The sequence below is a fragment of the Aplidium turbinatum genome, chromosome 6 (assembly GCF_918807975.1).
Source record: "Aplidium turbinatum chromosome 6, kaAplTurb1.1, whole genome shotgun sequence".
In the NCBI taxonomy this organism is placed as follows: Eukaryota; Metazoa; Chordata; class Ascidiacea; order Aplousobranchia; family Polyclinidae; genus Aplidium; species Aplidium turbinatum.
In genome coordinates, this window is record NC_137477.1 from 20,358,790 (window position 1) to 20,381,771 (window position 22,982).

General features: G+C 38.6%; 1 protein-coding gene across 1 annotated transcript in view; it reads right to left on the reverse strand.

Moving 5' to 3' along the window:
* The window catches only part of LOC145771589 (sperm-associated antigen 17-like), a 48,952-nt gene that overhangs the window by 4,718 nt on the left and 21,252 nt on the right, over window positions 1-22,982 (reverse strand). The window contains exons 22-38 of the mRNA XM_082583295.1: window positions 22,758-22,902; window positions 21,573-21,754; window positions 21,047-21,203; window positions 20,489-20,603; window positions 18,879-19,020; window positions 18,113-18,230; window positions 11,526-11,653; window positions 10,945-11,160; window positions 10,276-10,391; window positions 9,754-9,893; window positions 9,240-9,360; window positions 9,024-9,163; window positions 8,454-8,614; window positions 7,882-8,102; window positions 2,833-3,071; window positions 1,043-1,204; window positions 383-576 (exon numbers count right to left, since the gene is read on the reverse strand). Coding sequence (XP_082439421.1) covers window positions 383-576; window positions 1,043-1,204; window positions 2,833-3,071; window positions 7,882-8,102; window positions 8,454-8,614; window positions 9,024-9,163; window positions 9,240-9,360; window positions 9,754-9,893; window positions 10,276-10,391; window positions 10,945-11,160; window positions 11,526-11,653; window positions 18,113-18,230; window positions 18,879-19,020; window positions 20,489-20,603; window positions 21,047-21,203; window positions 21,573-21,754; window positions 22,758-22,902 — 2,697 coding nt within the window. The remainder of the gene's footprint in view (window positions 1-382; window positions 577-1,042; window positions 1,205-2,832; window positions 3,072-7,881; window positions 8,103-8,453; window positions 8,615-9,023; window positions 9,164-9,239; window positions 9,361-9,753; window positions 9,894-10,275; window positions 10,392-10,944; window positions 11,161-11,525; window positions 11,654-18,112; window positions 18,231-18,878; window positions 19,021-20,488; window positions 20,604-21,046; window positions 21,204-21,572; window positions 21,755-22,757; window positions 22,903-22,982) is intronic.

A 22,982-nucleotide genomic window follows, 5' to 3' on the forward strand; every position in this document is an offset into this window, starting at 1 on the left:
ATTTCGAAAATCAAAGAAAAGTTTATTATATAGCCTCCGCAATTTCCTAATCATTAAAACAGGCTTCCTTAAAGTCTATTTGGCAACACTGTTAATCGATTTCAATCGAAGTTTCAAGTCAAAAATGCATTTGCTGAGAAGCTTTTTCGAGGACATGTTAGAGAATAAACTGAGCCTTCCTTTGAGCTAGGCTTCTTAAAACACTGAGGGCGAAAGTAAAGCTGACAGTTCCATACTCTCGACAACCTATGACCTGGATAGAGTGATTTAACTTGGGACGACTATCGAACTAGGATCGTTTGGATGAAGCTGGAAGTCGCACTGGTCCAGCGATTGTACCAAAATACAACAACCGTAGCATGAACCAAAAACATTAGGGTACCTTTTCATTGGGGACAGCGCCCGGCTTATCGCTGAGTATTGAAGTAGGAAGGCGAACTTTGTTTTTGCGGGGCTTCCCCGTCACATCGTAAAGAAGACTGCGCGTCAGAATGAAGCCTGAACGCGAGCTGTCCAGATCTATCATGCTGGTCAAGTGGTCCGCATCACTGAGGGTCATTCCGACCAGGTTTGATCCTGAGTAGTGAAGACATACGTTTAAAATTGAAGTTTTGACGTTGGATAAATATTAAATTATTTTGGTTAACTAGCTGCGGTATTTTTCTACTAGTCGGTAGCCTACACTTTCGCCTGTTGGGTTTTCAACACAAAAACCGATAAAATCTTATAAAACCAAATTTCATTGGAGACTGAATATTTGCATTATATGTTAAGATGATTTTTGTGGTTCAATTAACCAATGAGGTTTTGTTCCCTCATGGGCCTGCGAATGCGGCGCTGAGAAATAAACTGCTGACCATGTCACTCTTGAATGACCCATCTGCAAATCATCAAATGGAATGGTAGAGCAGCACAGGACAAAACTACCCTGATTTGGCTTTTCATCACCTGCCTTTGAATTCAACAATCTGTCTCATACAAAAGAAAAATTTGAAATCGTTCAGGACGGAAGTGGATTTATTAAGCGAACCTATTATACAACCTGATCTTATGCTGCTTTGTTCCTGAGTGGCTTCAACCGCACTAGGAGTTGATTCATTTGGTTCTGGTTTGGGGAACGCACCTTCATTTGAACCTGTATTGGTAGAACGACGCCTGGATAGAGACTCACGCGCTTCGCTCAAAGAAGTAAAGTTAGGAAACCCTGAACGAATAAAGAGGGTCTACTATAGCGTGCAACGGTTTGCAAGGCTTGGTGAATGATTTTCAGAAAGTTCACTACAACCCTTGTTTCATAGCCTACATTGAAATATTTTAATTGAAAACAAATGGGATATGTAACGTCTGGATAAAGATAAAGTGCCTTGTATGAGTTGTAAGTCTGTCCATCAGTGGCCGATCCATCGAAAGGAAGAAATGTATAAACTATCTAGGTGTAACTTTGGATGAGCGATTGACATGGGATAGTCATATTGTTAATCTTAGAAAGCAGCTTGCAAAGGTCTGCGGCATAGCATTTAAGCTGAGATACATTGCCCCTTTGACAATATTACAAACTTTATATTATGCTTTGTTTCAATCCAAGATCCAATACTCGATTATAAATTGGGGAATAGCAAACTCTACATTGCTTGCTCCACTACAAGTGTTACAAAACAAGTTCATTCGATCCTGCTTATTTTTGCCGAGGTCAACAAATACAACTGTTCTTTATCACCAATTTAATGTGCTCAGAATTGACAATATTATTAAATTAGAGACTTCAAAATTTATGTACAAATATGTGCACAAAATGCTGCCCCGGGCCTTTGCTGGCTGCTTTATTTTTGTAAATGAAATTCACCATCATAAAACCCGTCAGAACCAAAAGAATGATTTATATTTGCCTTCTACAACATCAAACTCTGGTAAGAAGATGCTATGATTTAATGGAGTGAAACTATGGAATCAAGTACCAAAAGAAATAAAAGAAAAGTCTTACAATGTTTTTAAATTTAAATATAAATGTTTATTAAAGAATTTGTGCAATGATCACATCTGAAACGTATCATCCGCTTATTTTTCTACACAGTTTTTTTTATGTTGCCCTGTGTTATTCCATTGTTAATGTTTACAAATTAAAGTGCTGGTATTGTGCTATATATATATTATACCGTATGTGTTAATGTTCTTAATTTTGGGTCTTTTGTTTAAATGTTTGGGTGGCAGCTGACTTTGGTGACCTTTTGGTCTTTCGCTGCCATCCTTGTTGTGCGAATTATTTGTGTTTATTGTGTTTTTGCTTTTTGTGTCTTTCTTTTTCGCCAACAAAAACAAAAAATAAACTGAACTGAACTGTAAGCGTGAGAATGGAAAGTCGGCCGAAGTAGCCTACATAATGTACTGACGAAGCCACACCATGTGTAGCAAAAGTTTTATAATAAACCCGTTTTAATCAATTTTGTGTTGTAACACTCTTTTGCTGTTTTTTACAGTATAAGTAACCTGCATAAGCTGGAGATTTCTGCAAAGCCGAATGTGTTTGCTGGTGGAAAGGCAATAGCCTGCAATGGTAACAAGGACTAAATGCAAACCTTCAAAGTTTTAATAAGTAAGACATGTATTTGATAATATCAAGCAAATCACATGAATGAAAAGGATTCCAGCAATACTAGCAAAAGCAGAGAAAAATGAAGGGAGTTCAAATGGGAGGCCACAGCTGATCAAACATAATATATCTGTTGAAGAAGAAGCATGTTTACAAAGAGTAGATCTATATTTTCGCAAAAAAACATTATCTGGTTTCTACAAGTCTGTTCACTTGATCTCGCCACAAAAAAGGTATATACTTGCCTTGCAATATTGGTAGTGACTTTGCACCGTGTCTCAACTCTCTTTCCTTTATGCTACTTGCTCGAGTCCTTTTCTTGGCATCATCAACCCGAGTGTCAGGGCTTTCTTCTGCCATACTCTGTAACTCTCTGGCATGTCTTTGGAGCCACGCCCTCCCCTGTTCACTTGTGAAGTAAGGCGGGGCGATAAGATTTCTCAACGACTTTCTTAGTTCGATCGTCTCTTGTTGCACAGAGTGACTGAAATCGCAAGATAAATAGTTCTTTTGTTATGATCAATCTTTAAGATATTTGCTTATTTTCTGAAGATGCAGAAGCACGTATTAGATATTTTTTACATCATTTCCAATTCAGGTGTAAATAGATATCTTAATCGTGTTTTCGTATTGGCAACTAATAGCCACTGAGTTGAGAGTAAGACTTCGAAGGTCAGGAACTCGATATTATCTTTCTGTTTAGACTAACTCACTTGTCTCACTCTCAACTCAGGATATTCAAATACTAACAGTGGTCGGATTCACATACTTTTGTGAAGTTTAATTTTCTACTGCAGTTGCTGTTGAGACCAAGGACAGGCTGAGAGTTGAAGTTGCACAATTTCTGGAGTAAAACCTCCCATTGAGTATCTAGTTGCTGATAAACAATTTCAAGTCCGGTATGCATATTTACAAAAGGTTCCCTATTTTGTGCCTATCTCGAAAACTGACCAATCAGAAGCCGTATCGCTTTCTTACGTCAACTCATTTGCAAAGTTTCTTTGCGTGATTGCGTCGAGTTTGTAGGTTTTCTCCAGGATTGCCAGTTCTGCGGTTTTCCCCTGGAGTTAGGCTAGTTTTATTTCAAAGTCGCGGAAAAATGTTAGCAGTGGCGTTTTTTTTGTTTTGTTTTATATTCACAAAAAAGCTTTGACTATATTCTGGACTTGTTTCATCACTTTCGACGACTGGGCTACTTTTCAGTAGCAGTTGGGCTATAAATTTTAAAAACATCTGGCAACCTTAGTTTGCTCGCTGTTCGTGTCTGCTCTGCTGTCTGGCAGGCTAATCGCTAGGCTAGTACTGTGGCAGGCTATATCTCGTAATATTTTTGTATATATCAAATAATCACTGAATATACAATGTGCAGTAATGAACCGTGATGATTATCCAATTCTTACAATACATTTTATCTGCAATTTTAGATTTGGACTATCGGACAAAAAGAAAGCATTTCACCCTTACATCTCATTCCTATATATGTTGCAAACATTTCACTGAAGTTGAAATCTTGACATTATAAGTTACAAATTTTGACTCATAACTTTCTGCGTTTGCAACCCAAATGCAAAATACAAAGCATATTAGAAATCAAACCGTTGGCGTTAAGTAAGGATATCTTTGTTTTTCTAATGAAATAAAAGAAAAATGTGGAAGACTCAACGACAAAATAAAAGACAAAAAATGGACAACAAATGTATTAGGCAAATAATAGATCAATAGCCGCCTCAAAATTGAATTTTTCGAGCTTTCGTTGAAGCAAAATCAGCGATAATATCTTCAAAATCAAGTTTTTGAACGTAATCTCTTTCTATAGAAAGAATCGATAGAGCTGATAGCCGATCATCATTCATGGTAGAACGTAAATACGGCTTTATCATTTTGAGCTTTGAGAATCTCCTCTAGATTTATGACGTAATAAATGTTACGGTACTAAAAATTGAACAACAGGCGAAGTACAGGCTACAGCTATCCAACATCACGCAAGAAGCAACTCGAGCTTTTTAGCTGTTGTTATATCCTTAAATTTTTTAAGGTGTACTAGCTGTCTCTTTGTAAATCATTTTCTTGTTTTACTTTTTATTTATTTTTGCATTACTTCATTTCTCGTGCTGTGTGCACTGTGCAGCCTCATTTTGCCGCCCCTGGAGCAGAGCCAGAACCGCCAAGTGGCTGCTACGCCACTGCAGAGAAGTGCGTTGCATGGAACTTGTCTAGAGGATCAGTGTTCATACCTTTAAACAGGTTATATTGATCTATGGTCACAAAGAGCACGCTCTGCAGGAGCTCGTTGATAGGCTACCAATAATCTTACCACCTGGCATGAATCAAATGTAAACAGCTGCTCTTCATCCTGCTTAAACATGTCCTGCATATGATTGGAATATGATTGTCATCTTTAAGGATACTTTATTGGTAAGATGAAAACATAAACGTTATGCATAAAACTCATTTACTACAATTTACTTCTTTAAGAAGATACATCAGATGGTGTAACATGACAGAGCACAATACCATGCAATAGTGACAATCAAGGAAGCAAGTAAATGATAAGATTGATGATACAAGCAATTTGAACAACGTAATTAATGCTTCCAACACTTTGATCAAATTTACCCAAGTCAAATATTCTATAGTGTAAATATCTACTTTATATCGCCATTTAGATTACACTATGTTTCGTGATATACACAAGTAGACGTAAATATACTTAATCAATGACTAAGACAGTTAATCATGCAAACAGCTATAGGCCTATCCCTTCGTAGATAGGGTGATTACTTATTAAAAGTCAGCATTTTGTGTCTGCTTCGTAAATATGACCTGTATTTAATAAAATATATCACATGTTAAAAAAAAGAAATAAAAAATAAGCAAATACTTCTTCAAGATATGGCCATCAAAAATAGTCCGGAATGACCAGGAGATTATGTAGTACAACACACTGATAAACAATCTACCCTGCCACAATAAGGTATTGCTAATCAATGAAAATTTGATCTTATTCAATAAGAATACAACAGCAACTTCACCAATACTCACTTCATACGATTGGTTGTAAATAAATGTGAAGTTAGCATACAGTGGCGCCGGCAGGGGGGGGGGGGAGGCAGGCGGGGCAGCTAACCCCCAATGTTTTTGGGCATCATCTTTTTAATTTTTTTTTTTATTAAAACATATTAATATTATTTTTTTAATATTTAGATCCCAACCTCAAGTAAGTCAACTCAAGTTGCAAGGGGTTGGGGGGGGGGGGGGGGGGGTAAAAGCTCTCTCTTTAAAAAAAAGTATGGAAAACCTTGATGACTAAATTGTACAGTAGATAAAAAGATTTTCTACAGAAGCAAAGATATAAACTTTTTAAAGTTTTAACTAACGTCACATTAACATAGGTGAAATGATGGTTGGTTATCAATGTTGCGCGAACTCTGGAACCGCACCCATGGTCTGAATGCATGCAGTAAATGTCTGTGAAGTGAGCCCAGAAAGGTTTCTTTTTTTCCAAAGTATAAATAGATCTCTAGCTTTTCCCAAGAAGGTCAAACTCGGTTGTTGTTTGATTCTATCAGCTTCAATTGGAGAACACATCTCATCTCTTTTTCAAAAAGCTGAAAAAATACAGTGCACATTAGCAATTTCTGAGTAGTGTACACCCATTGGTACACAACATACAATTTAGACCTACTATCCTTGCCAAAATGAACCTTTTTTGCCTCGAATTAAAGTCAGAAGACGGTAAATAAATGAGCAAAACTTATTTGCTGGGCCGTAATAAGTACTGTTGTCCCTCTACACAATTTCAATCCAATTAATTAAATTTAACAATCAAACTAAAGCCATTCTTTTGATCTTATTCTTACCTTTTGTAGGTGTTGTAACAGACATGATTTTCCACACATTTGCAATTAAATTTATGAAACAGGCAGCATCTTTTTTTCATTTCTTCATCTTTCGGAAATTAAAACATTGGTACTTTCACTGCAGTCTTGCAAGACTTGTACCCACTTTTACAGCTTGTTACACAACACACAAACCCCATTTCACAAATATAGATTATTAAAGCACTGAATTAATCACAATAAAACCTAAATGAAAGATCCGATTAAAACCTTGGATTGCTACTAAAATTTAACATATGTATGTATATACTTTTGTTTATAAATAACTTTCTGGACTACTAACAAGCTAGCCTTTTAGTTAGCCAATATTGATTTACTTCCTATTATAGCCTAGGCCTACAGCTATAACCGTACAGAACCACTTTAGGGGGCAAAATGTGTGCAATTTTAATAAAACATTGCTTAATTCAGTGGCATATTCTCCATACATGCACTGCATGCCTTACAATTCTGATGAAATCAGAAATCTTTCAAGGACAACGAATTTATGCGTAGAAATAGAAAATGTTAATAGCAGAACCTCCTCGCTCTCTTAATATCAATATTCGAAACAGCTGTTCATTTTTAAACTTTGCTGACCCTGGCAACCAGCCTAGACTATCTGTGGTTTTATTAGCCAGCTTGGAGAAAGACATTAATTGCACAGACTTTCTCAAGTTTGCAACGTTCCAACCGCTTTACCAATTGCACAGGTGGTAGGCTACCTGAGAAGCCATGATGCCAGCAATTGCCTAGGTTAGGCTACCAAAAAAAATTAACATTGCCAATTTGTCAGGCTCAATTTCACTTGCACCAGTAGGCTACCTAGGCTACAGTTAACTGACTAACTTGCTATAACTGCTACATCGAGTGCCAAGAAAATTACACTAACTCATTTTCCATTGATAATTATTTTATGCGCGCTTTCATTCATTTCATTAACTGACTAACTTGCGAACTTTAACCTACCAGCCTGCTCCTGTACCAGACATTAAGACAACTAGCAGAAGACCAAAGAAAGAAAACGTAAATGACGCAATGACGTAAGAAAGCGATACGGCTTCTGATTGGTCAGTTTTCGAGATAGGCACAAAATAGGGAACCTTTTGTAAATATGCGTCCGGTATCTCACTAACATGTAGGCCTACTACGTCAATAAAAACGCAATAACAAAAATCTTTTTAGTGTTACGCTTGTTCAAAATTGGAGGGAAGCGTAAAGCCTGTAATAATAAATTATTAAAGGGTGGCTTGTCAAAAAAAAAGGTTAAGAACCACTGCTTTAGCGTAATAATTGGAATAAAATCAAATCCACGTGATCAGTAGCTTAATTGAGGCGGTTCACTTCACGGCATCAGTTATACACAAACTAGAGAGGCCTACCAAGGCGAAAAAACAAAACTTGAAAAATATTTACCGTTTTTCGCGGTTTGTGTCCGATATTCTGGCTTTTTTCGGAGGGGGAGGAACAAATTGTACAGCAGGGGGTGGCGCCAAGGCTACTTCATACTTCATCCTGATCGAATCCAAGTTTGATTCATCAACTACATCGCTTGACAAGAACTTGGAGGAGCTGGAATAGTCTTGCAAGGTGCTGGGTGGAAGAGGTATCGATACATCTGAAGACCTCGGGGTGCCCTGGAAAAGATTCAATGCTTGGGATGACAACTCGTCATTTTCCTGATACTGCGATAGATGGTTTTCATATCAGCCATATTACGCATCACTTATGATTGTGAATCCAACTGGGGGTGTTTTTTGCGTTTTTAAACTTTGTATCCAACTAACTATGCTTCTATCGTGTGTCATTGTTTTAGCCTCATAATAAACTCAGTCGTTGCTACTGAAGAAACTTCGAAATAAAGTCAGTCATTTTTAACATCTTGTAGCCCAGCTAGTTATCAGAAGAGCGCAAGGAGTTTCGTAAAGAAAATACACAAAGTGCACGGGCTAACTTAGCTATTTATCTATTAAGGTTTTATTACAAACTTCTTCGTCAAACTCCAGGACAAGTTGCAGCAAATCTCTCGCTTTCAGTTGCTCTTCGGTGGAACGGGATTCGTTTATCTTCATCGCTTCTCGAAGTAGTTCCTGCTCGCACACAGAGCATCCATACTCGATCACTTTTGTGGCAAGATGCTGTCGAACGTCTGGACAGAACGCAACAAACACAAATAATTGACATTCTGGCAGTGAAATGTTTCGAGCTGAAGACAGCTGTTTCGGCCTAAAATTATGGCGTTGATTGTAAGGTGCCAATTAAAGCTATTAATTAATTGTCTTGTTTATATTTTTTGAAGCAAAACAATTAACGCTGCAGCCAAAAAAGTTAGTAGAGAAGAGTTCTAACTCTACCTGGCTGGCTATTAGCACAAAGTTAAGCAGTGATAAAAAAGTAGTGGTATTTTGCAACATTCTTCTATTTTATCCAACCGTGCATGGAACCTGCATTCAACAGACTAACGACACTTAGTTTACAAGTGTTTCTAGCTTCCACAAACTTGCATTGTCAAGTTACATGCACGAAAATAGTTTCTCATTTTCAGCTACAAACCGTACTTTGTGTTATGGGTTGGCGTTGGACCAACTGCCGAACCTCTAAGGCAGCGGGGCTAGGTAGGGGAGGTGGGGGTGGCGGGGGTACCTCCGTAACCAAAATTTTGCCAGCCGCAGTTCTCGGACTACGCTTTATATCTTCTCTGAAATGATAATATAGAACAGACGTAAAGTTGCGGAAGAATTTTAAACTGTCTAAAAAGCGAAAGAAGTTGATACCTTGATAGGAGATATTGCAGGTCTTTAGTCTTGAGGTTTATTGGAATGATGTCTTTTTCCTTTTTTTGAAGAATCCAGGCATCTCCACTGTTTCCGAAATGAGGTCGCATCACTGTGATACCTGAAATTGAAACCAGGAAAAAAAATTAATATAATTCATTGTGTTAACCTATGGCTTTATAATAATAGACAAGCAACAGCGATCCTCCGGGTATGAATTGAGCGAGCAAGTGGTTGGCTCTAAAACTCTTATATTTTATACAGAAAAAAATTGAAAACGCTAGTCTGCTGCATGACATGCTGACTATTTCGATTAGTTTTGGAACATGCATCACAGCGTTACTTTGTTTCAAATGGTTTGTTTTGTTTGAAAGTTCAGAGAAATTTATTAACCTGAAAAAAGACAACTAAGAAAAGTTATTAAAAACTACCACCATCAGTTTTTTTGACAGGTTGATGAAAAAGGTGTGAAATAAAATTTGTGTGATATGATGATGACGTGGCATTACGTCACCTGCGACTTTGTCGTCTTCCGGCATTGGTTCCCGAATGACGGCGGAGCTGGGATCTAACTGAGCATCACTGATATATTCCTGGACGTCTTTATAACGTAACAGTTCGGTCCCAGTGCCATCGTCGTTGATGACAAACAATCTAATTACAGGAAATCGGTCATTTTTTTACATTGATTCCATGCGTGCAGACGTCTGGGAAATTACAGGAAAACACCTGATCGGAAATATTGTAAGAGTTTGTCAATGCAATGGTTTTAGCCGACGTGGTGCCATTCTGCAACTGCTTATGTAGCGACAGTACTCTTTCCTGTATTCATGATGTAATTTACAAGCGTATTATTACTGCGATTTATCCTCGTCGTTACTGCATTACAAAAACTCTAAACGTTCAATCCATTTTGTTCATTTTTGGGAAAACTAACTTCACTACTTCATCAATTTATCAGTCACAGGAAAACTGAAAATAGACTCTTTGCAGTGCTTTTTATGATCTTATCAAAGCAAATACAACCAGAACACACCTTGGAGGATGGTGCTGTACGGGGTCAGGTTTGTATTGCTTAAATTCACTTTCTATTTCCTCGGTGTTGATCAGATTGTTGGTTGTAATAATGCTGATGTCGCCGCTCGTTTTCACCTGATCAAAATGATATGGCTTCACAAGAAAGCACCCAAACAAAATCAACTACTTTTACATTAATTCAACGTCGTTGAATCAATGTAGAAAAATGGTTTATTTGCTGTCTGAGTAGAAACGCATCAAAAACAAGGTTATCGTACTTTAATCTTGGTTTCAAATGATATCATTAAAAAGTCGTGTAATTATTTTATTTTTCTTACATTTCGTCAATTCGACCTGATTAACTTCTTTGAGAAACTATATCAGACTGATGAATTTTAAAGTCGTTTTTCTTTGTCAAAGCAGCATCTTAACTACATCATTAACTACAGCAACCATCCAACTTATTCATCAGATTCAGAGTCACGGCTTTAAAACGTGCTGCAAGCAATATCTCACGCATCGGTACGCCCGAGGTCCAAACAAAATAATTTTCGGGCCAGTAAACTGAAGAAGAAAAAAGGCGTTCGGCAATCGGCAGTGCTATGCCCATTTTTATTAAAACAGAAGTCTTTCGTCTACAACTGTTTGAATGAAGATTTGTAGCAAAACACAAAGAGCTGATGCTAACCTGAAAAACGTTCCCCTCTTGGTCTATGGCCTCACAACATACATCAGAGTTTTGTCGCATCTGATAGGCCCCTAATGGTTCCACGGCAAGAGGAGGTATGCCTTCTTCCTCCACTCCTTCGGGTGAAGAAAAAAGAAAATCATTGTTTGGTTGAGGGACATATGTGACGTTTCCGTCGTTTGCGATCTCCACTCTGCCGCCATTCCACAGAGACAACTAGAAAAATCCGGATAAAACTGGATGAATTAACAGTTGCAATGACGTTTCTAGTGACGCAAGAAATTTTCCAATGGTGTGTGCCGCTTAGCTACCCAGACAGAAAATTAGGCGTTTTTACATTGACTCAACGCCTACAGATATAAAAAAACGACTTATTTGCTGTCTGGTTAGATGTGAATTGATAGGATAAATAGGATATTATGAAAAAACATACCACCCGTATGTGTCACCGTTTTGGATCAAACACTGAAACCGCGAAAGGGAAGGTAACTTGAAAGCAGAACTTAATAAGAAACATACACGAAAGTTTAAATCTCATCATTTCGCAAACTAAGACGTTGAAAAATCGTAGAAAGACTTACCTGATAATTTCCATCAATGAGTGTTGTCAATGTCGAACCGCTGCCGAATAATGTGACGCAAGAAGAATCCACCTGGTTGAAGGTGACCGTGGCAAACCCTGGACATTCCACACGGACAAAGCAAACCACTGTTGGCAGAAGGAAAGAAATAATCAGTTAAACTGCGCCACTAATAGTCCGGCAGCCCGTGACGTTTTTGTAACATCATAAGGTACAAAAGGTTTGAGTGTTTTATCAACCTTGCCCCACTGTGGGATGTTCAGAAACCCACATCCGAGGTTTCACTGCTGGGGCGTTTGGGGGCTACGGCCCGGTGAAAAACCCATTTTGGGGGTCAAAAAACATCATAAGGTACAAGAACAAAACCTACGCCAGAGTTTATGCCTTCACTTGTAGACTTTGGAACAAGTCGATCTGGGTGCCCCAGGTGGGGCATTCCCGAATAAGGGGCCCCCAAAGTTGGGGCAAAATACGTAAAAATAACATCATAAGGTACAAAGATGGAACTTCTTTCATCAGTTGGGGCATGTTCCACTGAGTTCGAAACAACTTTTCTTATGGCCCCAAGGTGGGGCTTAACCTCATTTTGGGGGTATAACCCCTAAAATTCACAAAATTAACATCATAAGGTACATGGATGAAACCAAGTGTAGGTGATAGTACCTCACTTACGGACTTCAGAACATTAAAATTTGGTCGCCCCAGGTGGGGCATTCCCGAATAAGGGGCCCCCAAAGTTGGGGCAAAATACGTAAAAATAACATCATAAGGTACAAAGATGGAACTTGTATCATCAGTTAGGGCATGTTCCACTGAGTTCGAAACAACTTTTCTTATGGCCCCAAGGTGGGGCTTAACCTCATTTTGGGGGTATAACCCCTAAAATTCACAAAATTAACATCATAAGGTACATGGATGAAACCAAGTGTAGGTGATAGTACCTCACTTACGGACTTCAGAACATTCAAATTTGGTCGCCCCTGGTGGAGCATTCCCGAATAAGGGGCTCCCAAAGTTGGATCAAAATACGTAGACTACCGGTAAAAATAACATGATAAGGTGCAAAGATGGAACTTCTTTCATCAGTTAGGGCATGTTCCACGTCTGAGTTCGAAACAACTTTTCTTATGGCTCCAAGGTGGGGCTTAACCTCATGTTGGGGTATAACCCCTAAAATTCACAAAATTAACATCATAAGGTATAAAACCAAGTGTCTCTCGTGTATATTTCAAAACGTCTGCAAATATTTTGGAAAATCAATGAAGCATGTAAGATATAATATCTACACAGCATAACATTTGCTTATTAGGTTAAAATTTATCACTATGAAAAGAGATATTCTACGCAGGGGTGGATTGGCGGCTAATCATTAGCCTACTGGGAATTCTAGAACGTTCCCTGTTGGCCGGTCAGAGGGTCACTGTCCTGTTTTATGTACAAAAGAAAATTTTATTTGAAATATAATAGTCGTAGCGCTATATCTTTATTCTTTGTTTGAATAACACTGACAATGATTCAAGTTACAAATCGAAGCTTGCTATACAAATACGTGCAATGTCTAACTTTATAGCCTACATCATATTACCGGTGAAAGACTTTTTCTGAAATGAAATAAATTGTTTGTGAAACGAGTATTTTTATGCTAAATCTATTTTGATAGAAGTGGACTGTTATTATTTTTAAATTCCCGGGCTAATTCAATTTGCTAATCCGCCCCTGATTGTACGTAGGCCTACCTACATTTAAGTTTCTCTCAGACTAAACACTGAACAGAAACAAATCACACTATGTGGTCTTATTTAAACAACTGAGAGGACTTCTCGAATAACATGTGACTTCTGCTGAAAGGAATGGAAAAATTGCTCGCTACAAAATAACGACACCTGGAACGGCGTGTGAAAGAAACGTTAAATTATACACTAGTAGAACGAAAAGATGCACATTGAGCTATTTAAAAACGTATGGCCTGTTCATCAAGTCAAAGGGCTTCTTGAAAAAGCATGCCTCCTGCATAATCTCTCTCGGGTAGGCTATGCACCATTGGCCCCGGTTTGCAGCCATGTAAAAATATCAATCTTAACACTTTGTTCTATGTGGTTTCGTAAGTTCTGGTGGAAACCGTAAAATTAATACAAGTTCAAATCATACTCTATCCCCATGTTTACAAGAATAAAGGTAAAAAGTTGCTTATGTAGGCTATAGCCTACAGTTTATTTATGCTTGAGGTGGAGAAAGGCAAAAACATCTATTCATTAAAGGTTTGCAGGTTCGTCGTCAGAAAAGTCGCATTCATCCGTTTCTGTTGTTTCATGATCTGATTCTGTTCCGTGTTGGTCCAAACCCTTCTCACTTTGCAGAACGTTGTCCAGCGTGGACGGAACTGGATCTCCATGAAACCAAACCAGTGAATTTACCATCTTCCAAACGCCAGCCGCTTTCAACTGGTGTCTGGAAAAAGCTTCCTTTTTCAGCAGCATGATTCCAAATGCCACTAATGTAATTCGCTCTGAGTATTTTCTGATGGAGCACAGTTTTGCTCAGGGGAAAGTTGCTTCCATCTGAACCTTTCCGTCGTCGCAATGGATTGGAACCTTTCGGTTTGTATGTCTCAATGAATTTTTTAAATCGTAATTCATTAACGCAATGACCACTTTTACATCCACACATCTGGCACACAAATTTTTCAATGCCTTTTTCAATGTTTTCATCAAGATTTTTCGAATACCCCAAAGCAGCAAAGGCATGTTGAGCATGCACATTTTTCTCCAATGTATTAAGGGGTCGAGCCTTCCCTTTACCCGAAAAAGCAGCTGTATGATCACAGCCTGTAAAGCAATGAAAACCGGGAAGCGACCGAAGCATGTCTGGAGATAAAGTACTGCCAAGCTTTGATACATCAATATATCTCAGAGTGTTGTTTGCCTTTACACCACCTTCCATCCATATGTTACGTCTTTTTGTACAAACGACAAATTTCCCAACAATATAATCAGAACATTCGTGTCATTAGAGCGGACTACCACATTTTTCACATCTTGGCATGCGGTGACGATGTGGTATATATTAGGCGCGTATCTGCTTTTTCGTGGTAGCATAACAAGGACTCCTCTTCACCACACAACATTTTTTCGCCATCTTTTCGATAAACATAACATTTTTCATCAAGTGTAGCATAAAAGAACCTTAAGTCAAGAAAGCTGGAATACTCATCTGATTTTCAAGAATTAACAAGAAAATGCACCAATGCTTGCCTGAAGTTGTCATTCCTCATGCGGCTGCAAAATTAACAGGTTGTTTTATGGCCTCTCCTTCGATGACGTATTGCTGATCGCGGAAGCCATGAATTGCTCGGCGATCTCGCTCGGCATCTTTCATGGACAGTTCGATACAGTTCTATCGAAAACAACGGCGATACAGTTCTATCGATACAGTTTCATGGACAGGCGATACAGTTCTATCGAAAACAACGTGTATTGTTTTCCCACTGTGTCTGCACAATTTCTTCAAAGTCGTCTTTGCAACACCTCCGAACGTCATCGGCAAATCTCCAAGAGTGTGAAGAAGAAACATACTATCGATTTCAAGAGCCTTCAAAAGCATTGACTTTTGGGTTGATTTCATCGTTGCATCCATATGGCACAAATACAGTGGTACTGGTGTGAGGGGGTAAGACAGCATCAATTCCACGTCTACCTTGTGATCTACTGCTGAACATAGAAGCCTTTCCATCAAATTGCGTTCCATTCTCAACTTAGAAAATTTGCCTTCGCGGGTTATGCTTTTCACAACGGCAGTTTTAGAAGCAAAGTTGCAGATTTTGTTTCTACGTGTTGGCTTGTTGAAGGTGCCAGCGTCCTGGTGGCATTGACTTATAAATTTGTTTCTATCCTCAGTTCCTTTTTGAAAAACATTCAAAAGAAAATTTGAAGTGGCAGGAGCGACTGCTTTTCCTGTGCTAAAATTGAATAGAAAGGATACATCGAAGCTTGCATTAAATGGATTAACTGTACTGCTTATTTTTTTTGCATTAGTTTATCCAAATGTTTGCGGTCTCTATCGGTGCTTGAAAGACGAAGGTCAAATGATGCTTCCTCTGCTGATGTCATCCCCAGATCTTCATAGAAGTTGTAAAGGATCGATCGGCGCATAAAGTGGGTAAGTGCCCATCTCTGTCTGGCACCAATTGAATTGGTGAAAGACGAAATCCCAGTGAGTCGATTGGCAGATTCTGCATTGATTGTTTGCTCCAAGTTTGATCAACATCACATCCGCACAAGTTTATTTGAGTTCTTTTTACGGACAAGATGCCTTGTTCAAACAGATCACTTATTCCAGGGTGAGTTGCTTCCATTTTTAGCATGTTATCCTGCAGTCGCAAAATCCATCTTGCATAATTTGCTTGGTTGAAAATGAAGAACACGCTTGACATCTCTCCTATGCAGTGCACAAACAACTGATGATTTGCAGAATGAATACTCCGAGCAAAGAGTAGGTACGTCTTGACAAGTTTTAAGTATCCATACCAGTACTGGGCAGTCTTGCCATTTTCTCCTGTTTCGGTTTTTCTTGAAAATTCTTGGTAGGAACTCAAAACGTCTTTAACATCGTCATCCAAAAAGCCAATCGTTGACTGGGATGGACGAATACATAAACGACGTAGTTCTTCGTCCAGATTTTCAGGAGCAGGGCATTGTAACAAGAATTGATTAAAATGCAAGATTTCTAATGCTGTTCCGAAAAGAACGTGTATTCGTTTGCACCTATTGTAATGAGTACCAAGCAGAAATCCGTTAAGGGATCCTTCGGCAAGAATACCAGCTTCTGTACCATGTATGAATACCATGTATGGACCACCTGAACCATCCAAGTACTTACCCATAGCTTTAAAGAACGCCATGGAAATGTGGAAACCACCCAGTAATATGAACAAGCGGTCACATTTTGGACTTTCTTGCTCTTGAATGATGAGGGAATGTTTTGCAATAGCCAGATCGTATGTAACACACATGTACTCTTGCTAACACATGTACGTATGCTACTGTACACTACAGTCTTCAACCGGTGAAATATTAAATTATAGTTGCTTAAGGAGTTATGACTTTCGCACCCGGTATCAGTCTTTGTGCTAGGAAAAATGCTCAGGTGAAGCAAAAAAAAATTTGACGTTTTGCAAACACTTGGTTCCATCCAAATAGGCTACAACCTTGAATTTGGGGTTGTATATCCTAAAATGAGGTTAAGCCCCACCTTGGAGCCACAAGAAAAGTTTTTTCGAACTCGGTGGAACGCGTCCCAACTGATGATAAAAGTTCCATTTTTGTAGCCTACCTTATGATGTTATTTTTACGTATTTTGTCCCAGCGTTGGGGCTCCTTATTCGGGAATGCCCCACCTGGGGCGACCAAATTTTAATGTTCTGATATCTGTAAGTGAGGTACTATCACCTACACTTGGTTTCATCCATGTACCTTATGATGTTAATTTTGTGAATTTTAGGGGTTATACCCCCAAAATGAGGTTAAGCCCCACCTTGGGGCCATAAGAAAAGTTGTTTCGAACTCAGTGGAACATGCCCTAACTGATGATACAAGTTCCATCTTTGCACCTTATGATGTTATTTTTACGTATTTTGCCCCAACTTTGGGGGCCCCTTATTCGGGAATGCCCCACCTGGGGCGACCAAATTTTAATGTTCTGAAGTCCGTAAGTGAGGTACTATCACCTACACTTGGTTTCATCCATGTACCTTATGATGTTAATTTTGTGAATTTTAGGGGTTATACCCCCAAAATGAGGTCAAGCCCCACCTTGGGGCCATAAGAAAAGTTGTTTTGAACTCAGTGGAACATGCCCCAACTGATGAAAGAAGTTCCATCTTTGTACCTTATGATGTTATTTTTACGTATTTTGCCCCAACTTTGGGGGCCCCTTATTCGGGAATGCCCCACCTGGGGCACCCAGATCGACTTGTTCCAAAGTCTACAAGTGAAGGCATAAACTCTGGCGTAGGTTTTGTTCTTGTACCTTATGATGTTTTTTTGACCCCCAAAATGGGTTTTTCACCGGACCGTAGCCCCCAAACGCCCCAGCAGTGAAACCTCGGATGTGGGTTTCTGAACATCCCACAGTGGGGCAAGGTTGATAAAACACTCAAACCTTTTGTACCTTATGATGTTACAAAAACGTCACGGGCTGCCGGACTATAAGTAATACCAAGTGACCTCACAAAGCAATGCTTTAACAACAAATAAACAATGTATAGTAAACTTTAAATAAATAATTCACTTGTTCGAACTAAACCAAAAAATGTTTACAGGCAATTCTCCGATCAAGCATGGCTGCTGTGTCATATCAAAGTTTCGGAGTAAAAATTTCACACCAGTAGCAACAATGCGACGATTAACGTGGGTGGGTGCTTGTGATCAGCCTCATTCGCCACTTACTACAGACCAGTGCCACAAACCGAGCATCCACAATGAGTCGACTGATGTTGGTGCATGTTTCGGATTATTGCCCGAGCACAACCGACCCGAATGGTTAACGATGATGAAATTGTATGTGAAACAGGTCAAAGACACGTTACGAACGTTGATTTTGCAGGTCTTCGAAATATCTGGTTATCCTGGTGCCGTCTGCATGGTCGCACACTGAGCTTCCATCTGGTCGGTCCACTCGTACTACTTTGTCCTCCCGAGAGTACATCACCTGATTGCAAAAGAACGCATGTTAATGTCATGATGTTATCATCACTACGATTGGATGCACCAACAGTGGGCATTCATTGAGCAAATTAAGAGATTAAGCAGCTTTGAAATTCCTCTTTGGAGAGAAATCCTCCGCCTTTGGGAACCACTGGACTAACAGCTAATAACTCAGCTAAGTCACAGTCTCACTCGCTTTTAAAAGTGAAGTTTTTAGCGGAAGTTTTACGTATAAACAAAAAAGTGGATTAAACGTAATTAAATTTTTTTAGCAGATGCAATGATACATCAGGACTCGAAGTTAACATTATGTTTTAAGTTATTTATTTTCTAAAAAAAATGGTAGTTTTTATAGAATATTCATGAATTATTAACAGTTACGAGCCGTCTTGCAACGTTCGAAATGACGTGGGTTCGACTCCGCTCCAAAACACACGGCTGTGTCTTGGCAAAAACACTTACTGGCATGCCAAAATAAGACCAGCTAACTCGAAGACTAATATGTCACTTCGTTGCTTCCTGTCGCATCGCATTAGTGATCTCAGTGTGTTGTCGCAACGGCGCCAAATAAAACATGATTATTATAATAGTCTTCAATGGCAATGCGACTCTTCACTGACCAGAGTGGACACATCTATTTGCCTGTGCCTACCTCTCCGGTGACAGGATCAGTTGCTGTGTAGCAGAGCAGCGGCTCCTCAGAAATCACTGACCCGTCCATCTTGGTGAGCGCGACCTCACCAGACATGTAAGTTGTCAGCCAAGCCCCTGCTCGGTCGTTCACAGCTTCCAACCTGTATTCACAACAACCAGAGATGAACAAGGCTTGGCTTATATAGTTAAGTGAGAACAGCTGATTGGTATTCCGCTACTACGCAGTCTGTTGTGTGGCGCATCTAATACTATTATAGTAATATACATTATACAATATACATCGTAGGCATCCTATTATGTTGTTACTAAACAAAAAACAGTGATAATTAGGGCAACCAATTTTTTGACCTAAAAACTTGAAATTTTGACTTTATAATTTACAAATTTTGACCTAATTTTGACAAATAACTTTATGCGTTTGCAACCCAAATGCGAAATACAAAGCACATTAAAAATCCAACCGTTAGGTAAGGATATCGTCTTATTCTAATAAAATAAAAGAAAAATGTGGAAGACTCAACGACACCACAGGTAATGAAAGTCACTCGAAAAACTGCAAAAGATAAATATGGAGAGTCTTCAAATATCCCGAAATTACTGAGAGGGTTCTGCAGTATTATACTTCTAGCTAAAGACAAATTTGAGAACACCAGGAAACTAAAACTCAATGCTATAATGGTTTGAGCATTTACCTAACTAAGAACAAAGACCACGTTACCTGCCTTCCACGCCTAGCCTACTTAATATTCAATCGTCAGTAGTGGGCGAAACAAGATTATTACCTCAGAAATTGCAACAAATGGATTATTACGTCACAAATTGCAACAAAAAATCAGTATCTGTGTAGCTTTAATAAAATATCAATAGAGAGAAGAAAACTACCTACGTTAAAAGAAAATTTTAACCTAACCATGAAATTTGACTTTTTTTTACTTAATAACTTTGAAACCTCTCTTCGTGTTAGCTTGAAATTTAGTTTATGGACGGTTTTATAAACTTTGAACAAGGCAGAAAATTTTTAACTTTATTGATATTTGGTTGCCCTAGGGATAATTAAAAATAGAGTGACAAATCAAATAACCAACGGTTCTGCAATGCTGAATGATCTGCTAAGAAGTCACATTTATAAGGAGTGTTCTCAGAGACGCAAGTCCTTTTTTGTGACCGTTTTTTAACAAAAACATACTTTTCTTTGATAAAAAAAACTAACTTCCAAAAAATGCAAGGTTTTGTTTTAAATAAGCAAAAGTTGTTCTTGTAAATCATCTGTGGAAACGTTTTGCTGAAACAATGTACTTTTGTAGCTTTAAAAAAGGAAGACGTTTACAAGATAACTTGCATCAGGAGATTCAACAGCAGACTCTTTAACTAGTTTTAAAAACGGTTAACTCAAGATTATGATTCATAAAAGTTAATTAAAATTGGACTAAAAGAGTTCTTTTAATATCTCCGTACAGCAAATCAACTTTCATTGACTCAACGAACAATTGAATATCATACCAAAAAAAAAAAAGGATTTCTCAAATGAATTTCAACCGGCTCATCTTGACAAGGAGTTGAACTTTTTTTAAATACCGTACTTGGAATGAAGAGGAATATTATTCTTACCTTGCAGCTACATCAGCCTCAAATCCAAAGCTCATTTTCAATGATGCGGATGCTGGGGATTGTTCGGTGGATGCTGGATCTGCCTTCCCTCCGTTTCCTCCACGACCTTTATTCCCTAAAAATACTTTCCGAGTTTTATTTTGCTCCGATGAGGAGCAAACAGCTTATTAAAAACTTGGCACAGAAAACTGGTAGATTCAAAAAATTAAAATCACAAAATAGTTGTAGGCAGAAACACCGTTTCTTTTGATTCTATTTTTGTGGTATAGATTCTAAAGTCTAAACACTGGTCAAGACAATGCCTTGACTTTATCGGTTACCGAAAATGAAGTTTAAAGCAACGTCACAACAGATATCAACCCGGTGTAATATTGTGCATAGAAGCAACCGATAAAAAATAATGAACAGTTACTTTTCTTAATAAAGAGGTTTTTTTATGTTTCATGTCTAAAGTCTGAGGAGCAGATAGTTTGCTTTTGAATGAAAAGACCCCGCTTTCGATGATTGCTCAAAAGCTCATGCAAAACATCATACGAAAAGCACGAATCCTCGTTGTACCTTTTTTCCCTCCACTTGTTTTGTTTTCTTCACCTGCTCCCTGACGATCGCTCCCTCGTCTAGACATGAAACTCCGCAAAACCACTAGAGTTTTTGGGTCGGTAATGACAGGACCGCTCCCGGCGTTGAAACAGACCATTCCATCCCCGTACAAAACCTAACAAAAAAATTTTCCATTTGAATTAGCAAAGATTGAGGAAAAAGTCGATGAAAAAAAATAATTGCCCCTAACAGTGGTGTTAACAGAAGTACAAGTTACTTTTCAGAAATGAATCGTTTTTAAAAACTTCTTAAAATAGAATATGGTCCAAGGTGTTAAAAGTTGCGTCTAGCACATTTATGGTGCAAAAGTATTTATGTGAGTGCGTCATTCGTTTGACTAAACTTGAGCAAATATAATTTCACAACAGATCGAACTTTATGGCCGTAACCCTAAAGGCCACATACCAAGCTTCCAGCATCACCCAATGATAAAATCTTTTCTGCAGCAGTGCTACACTATAAACAATATAAAGTTTATGAATACCTTTGTACTTCCGTCTTGCATTAGTTTGATAACTCTTCCATCAGCCAGTATCAACCTGGATACTTCCTCCATGGCTGGCTTTGCTCGCGGCCTGTCCGCATCCTGCTTGTCCAATGGTTGACAACGGTAGCACTGGCGCACCATAAGTTTAAACTCGATGTCATCTGTATCGAGGTTGTGTTCTGAGGGAAAATATGAAACGTATTTGCACCACACTGTTCGTAAAGAGTGGTTAGGGGAAAAAGTACGACAAACAAACAAAAAAGTCTAAACAAAACCGAAAATCTCTTTTTCCACAAAAGCTAAGTGGTGAACAACTGGTAAAAGTAATGATCCTTTAGGCGCCACTATTTCTGGTGTAACCTGGTTCGACTCCAGAACGGATCGTTACAGACACTTTTGACAACAAAGCTGATTGTACTCATTTTTAGAAATTTAAAAGGCTTTGATGCTGTACGGTAAACGTTTACGTTGGTTGTTTGAATGACAGATAGAAGACTTTTCTCGAAAAGCTTTCGACCCGTTTAAAAGCACCTTGGTGTTCATTTATATCCAAGACAACCAAATATATTTTGTTGAAAAACAGCTGTGGGGTTTCTCTAAGCTTCGATTGGACATCAGTAGAAATCAAGCGACAACCTTAGATGGAGAACTGTCGCGCATACTGCCTCAAGCTTGGTCCATCTACTGTAGAGCAATATTCCATGGTTGCGCGAAGACGTTACAATATGTATGCTGCATTGTGGCATGCACAGACAACATTTAACGAACGCCGAGATTAAACCTAAATGGTGGCATGGCGTGCAGACCATAGGACAAGTATCGGTTAAAAGACACGTGTCTGAAGTCATGCAGTTTTTTCAGTGCAACAAAATTAAATCAGCGCAGTGAGCGATGCAGGTATAAGTTCGCATTGCCTTAATTTTAGAGAACTTACAGTATATCAGCATGACAACTACAGCATCACAATCTTTTTCACACAGCCTAAATTGAAGCTTGAAAAATGTAGCCTACTCTTTTCTTTGAAGGTGCAAATGTGCATTATTAATTGTTGACAAAAAAAAAGCAAAAAAACAGGTAGATTAATTTGTTTGCAACAAATCAAAGTTCAAAATGTTAAAAAAATATCAGATTTCAGACTGATTTGCTGTCTGGGTATTTCCTCAGCAATACACAGTTACACACCTGCTGATGTCATGTCAATTTCGTAGTTAACAGACAGGCCATCAGGACATGACGTGAAGAGACGCGGAAACTTCGAAATTGTTCGCTTACGTTTCTCAAGCTCTTCAGCTTCGCGTGTTTCGAGAAGTTTTCGCTCGAGTTCTTCCTGGTAGGTTTAAATAAAAATCTTTAACCTTTTTAGTTAGGCTTCACTGGAAGTATCATAGATAAACTATGTCAAGTTTC